The sequence below is a fragment of the Triticum aestivum genome, unplaced genomic scaffold, assembly GCF_018294505.1.
Source record: "Triticum aestivum cultivar Chinese Spring unplaced genomic scaffold, IWGSC CS RefSeq v2.1 scaffold106732, whole genome shotgun sequence".
Classification (NCBI taxonomy): domain Eukaryota; kingdom Viridiplantae; phylum Streptophyta; class Magnoliopsida; order Poales; family Poaceae; genus Triticum; species Triticum aestivum.
This window is the reverse complement of record NW_025238663.1, coordinates 1-4,161: the sequence shown is the minus strand read 5'-3', so window position 1 is coordinate 4,161 and position 4,161 is coordinate 1. Positions and strand designations below refer to the sequence as shown.

General features: G+C 41.6%; 2 protein-coding genes across 2 annotated transcripts; both read left to right on the top strand.

Moving 5' to 3' along the window:
- Window positions 1-44: 44 nt before the first annotated feature.
- On the top strand, window positions 45-865 carry LOC123176654 (uncharacterized; the record flags this gene model as incomplete). Its single annotated transcript, XM_044590754.1, has 1 exon — window positions 45-865. A coding segment is annotated over one exon (421 nt), but the record flags the coding sequence as incomplete, so codon positions are not given.
- A 38-nt stretch (window positions 866-903) lies between these two features.
- On the top strand, window positions 904-2,023 carry LOC123176655 (uncharacterized). Its single transcript, XM_044590755.1, has 3 exons — window positions 904-1,459; window positions 1,552-1,736; window positions 1,885-2,023. Exons 1-3 carry the CDS (start codon window positions 944-946, stop codon window positions 1,886-1,888), a joined length of 705 nt encoding a protein of 234 aa, XP_044446690.1. The 5' UTR covers window positions 904-943; the 3' UTR covers window positions 1,889-2,023.
- Window positions 2,024-4,161: the final 2,138 nt, after the last annotated feature.

The window sequence follows — 4,161 nt, the reverse complement described above, 5'->3', positions numbered from 1 at the left end:
TCAGGAGTTGGTGCTATATCTAGCAAAGGGAAAGGTGGAACCAGCAAAGAACAAATTGAAATTGATCTAAATGAGATAGTAGAAGTTGAATCTGATGGAACAAATGATTCCCCTGTTGCTTGTCCTAAGAAGCCTAACACCACTAAGGTCGAGAAAAAGAAGAAGGGCAATGCAAGTGGGTCGCAAAACACTTCAAAAGGGCAAAAGCGAACAGCTGATGATGCTATTAATGCAATTGATCGCCTGGCAGATGCATCACTGATCATTGCTGAATCAAAGAAAAATGCAGCACAGCAAACAGAAGCTTACTCTGTGAAAGCATGTATGCAGATATTAAATAGCATGCCTGATGTTGAACCAAACAAAAAATTGAAAGCTGCACAAGCATTTGAACATGTTGATAAAAGGGCTATTTTCATTGAGATGGATGAAGAGACTCGGTCTCTCTGGGTTGAAAATGCGTAGTTTTTTACCTGTTGTAGCGTACTGTTTAGTTTTCTGATTAGGTTGTATTTGCAATTTCCATAAATTCCTTCTGTAATTTTGTGTTCAAACAATCAATATGCAAATTTATATATTTATTTGGTTCGTGCTACTAGTTATATATGGTCTCATATATAAATCCCTCTTCAGAACTTGGATTTATATTTGTGTGTGTGTGTGTTCTACAAATACATAAGCTTAAGATATAAGTGAGGGAAGTTGATGGCATACCTTTCCTTTTGGTTCATTGGTTCAAACAGCAATGATGCAATGTTGCTCTTTGCGTCAGTACATATCTCCATGTTTTATCATCAACCTAGCGAGTAAAATTTGTCACCGAAATCATTCAATGTTCTCCTATCACTCATTCAATGATTCTTGTCCTACCATTTAACTGAAAATTTATCAGCTCTAGAACAATAGCATTGTAGAAATTCCGACAGTTAACCGAAGTTGCTACATGAAATTTTGCAGGGAAACCATGGAAGATATGGCAGATGGAGACTATTCTGATTCTGAGCAAATGATTATTAATGACCTTACTGCAATGTCACTTTTGCAACATGTGCTGTTCGGAAGGCTATTCAAAACACCACGTAATACCTCTAAATTAACTGGTGCGCAAAAGACTAGAGAGTGGTTGGAAGGACATCCAGTTAGATTTTATGAACAACTTCGTGTTGATAAGCACACCTTCTACTTATTGCGAGATGCATTGTGCGAGAGGAATTTACTTACGGATACAAAACGGATGGACGTCAATGAACAACTAGTCATATTTCTACATACAATTGGTCACAATGTTAGGAACCGTGTTATCCAGGATAGATTTCAACATTCAGGAGAAACAATAAGTCGGCATTTCAAGAGAGTATTAAAAGCCATTAATGGCTTACGTGATGTTTACATAATAGATCCGCCCAATGAAGTTCCCAACGAAATATTGGGCGACTCAAGGTTTTACCCATACTTCAAGGTATATATTCTATCTCAAGAACATGTTCCTTTCGGATATTACTTGCAGCAAAGTTGAAATCTCCAATTCTAATTCTGAATTTTCCTCAACAGAACTGTATGGGAGCAATTGATGGGACACATATTAATGCAAAAATCAAGCTTGATAAACAAACTCCTTACAGAAATAGGCATGGTTATCCCTCTCAAAATGTAATGGCAGTAGTGTCATTTGACATGACATTTTCATATGTGGCTGCTGGATGGGAAGGTTCCGCATCGGATCAAGCCGTATTAAGGTGGGCTGTTACTGATGGTGGGTTTGTTGTCCTAGAAGATAAAAATAAAAAATACATGAATTTACATGCAAGTAAAGTTTGTCTCATTGTATCAAACATGTAATGATATAATAGGAAATTTGAGAGTGATATCAAACTTTACATGCAGGTAAGTTTTATCTCGTGGACTCGGGCTATGCAAATACTCCAAGATTTATTGCCCCCTATCATGGAGATCGCTATCACATTGGTTCTTTTCGTGGAACTAAACGTCGATATAGTATTGAGAAAGATTTGTTCAATCATCGTCACGCACAACTACGGAATGTTGTAGAACATACTTTTGGCGTTCTAAAAGCTCGATTTCCAATATTAACAAGGAATGGAGGAATCCCTTATCCTTACAAAAAACAGGTCCAAATTGTTATGGCTTGTTGCATCATCCATAACTTCATAAGGAAGGTTGATAGGAATGATGAGTTGTTTGAGCTTTATGAACAAGAGGGAACACAAGGAGATGTTGACACCGGTGACCAAGAAGTTCGAGGGCAAGCAAACTTACAAGAAGATGATCGAGTTGCCGGTGAAAGAGTACGTGCAAGCATCGCTCGACAGTTGTGGAGTAATCTCCAACAACATGCCACTCAGGAAGAAGAAGATGAAGATGATTAATTAAGCACTAAAATAGTTGTTATCATTTTTATTTATAGGTACATTGGATAACTATCGACAGATTTTTCATTCATTTGTAGGTCCACAAGCTTTACATTCAATGTTTCAATGCTAAAATCATTTTCTTGTCCATTCACACATCATACAGCAAGTTCGGTATGGACCTTGAGAATATAAAATTACTGAGCTAGAGAGAAGCTCACCTCACATTATCTGAATGAAGATTCTGTCACCATAGTCCCAGATCCAGCATGCCACGAAGAGGGCAGCTCACACTCATCCACTGGAAGTAGTTCGGACTGCGTCGAGCACGCTCTGGACTCCCTGGATGCCTCGGTAGTGAAGGGTCTAGAAGATGGAGGCGGATTTTGTCCTCTGCCACCAACCACAGTCGCGAGTCGTCCACCGCGACAGCGTGCCCTTCTTCCTCGCCGGTAGGCCTCCGCCGTGAAGAACAGATGGAATGCCCCACGTCTGCACTGCACGCCGCGGAACCATACGGCATCGCCGTGGTGGCGTCGGTCGCCGGAGCCGTGGCCGTTGACGGTATGAGGAGAGTGGAACGGGAAGCGGCAGCCGCGCAACCGTATGGCTTTGTCGCCGTGGCGGCGGTCACCGGAGCCATTGATGGCGTGGGGAGCTTGGGCTAGGTCGAGCTCCTCGAGGAACAGAGACGGTAAGCTGCGGCGGCGATTTAGGGAAGAAGCGGAGGCGACTTGAGTTCAGAGAGACACAGGGGAAAGTAAGCGGCCTCTACAGAGTACTAACTAATCCAAACACGCTTTTACCAAAACTTGTTTTAACATTTTCTCACCCAAACGAGTTATTCCAGAAACTCCCGGTAACGAAAATTCTCCCTTAAAACAGGTTTTCCTAAAAACACTCCTAAAACTTGTTTTCTTAAATCTCAGGTTTTATTATTAGTATCCAAACAACCACTAAGGCCTTGTTTGGATACGCTGTTTTATCAGAGCTGGTTTCCCGTAATCTGATCTAACCGTGTAACAAACTAAAACCACGTTTGGGTGGCCCAACAGAATTGTGGATAAGCAGAATTCGGTTTCCACAAAGCCAGGAAAGTGCGTCTAGTGAAAAACGACTAATACTCGTTTTTATAGAAACCTGGTTACATAAAACAGACATTTTTTTCCCTCCACGTCTTCCTCAACAAACTTGTTGGCACCAACTGTGCCTTCCCGCGCAACTAGCATGCGCCCTTTTTTCCAAGCTTCTATATATATAGGGATGCCGGCATAACAAACATCAATAAACAGGATCTGGGTACGTGCTTCTTCCATGGCTGGCCGCCGATAACGGCTGTGATCATCGATCTTCTGGCCATCGACGCTAGGCTGAGATCTCCAATCAGACGCCGCTGACCCTGCTGGGACAACAAGAGCTACCTTCATCGACTTGTTTGCAGCAAGAAATCAATCTTCATGAGCCTACAGGTAAGATTCATAATCAGAAACTGATGAACATACTCAAACTTATAGCAAAATTGTTCATGTTCTGAGGAAACAAGTGCAAGTATGGAACTTAAATTGCAAAGTTCTGCCAACATGTCTTTACTCGAGTGATGAATAGACAAACCTTCTCTATGCACTAGTCGTAGTTCAGCCTGAGTCGTAGTCATGTAATTTCAGTACAAAGTTGACAATTCTTTTATAGATGCGATACCCTTGATACTGATTTAGAAATTGCTTCATGCACGATCCTGCTGCCCGATGCATGCATGGCATCGAAATCCAGCGGCCGGTGCCCGATGTATGCG

What these genes read in the sequence shown, in the direction of transcription:
- LOC123176655 (XM_044590755.1), top strand. Translation starts at nt 944, where the DNA reads ATGAAATTTTGCAGGGAAACCATGGAAGATATGGCAGATGGAGACTAT. An exon ending in GGTTTTACCCATACTTCAAG is followed by an intron (nt 1,460 to 1,551) that starts GTATATATTCTA and finishes TTTCCTCAACAG; the next exon opens with AACTGTATGGGAGCAATTGA.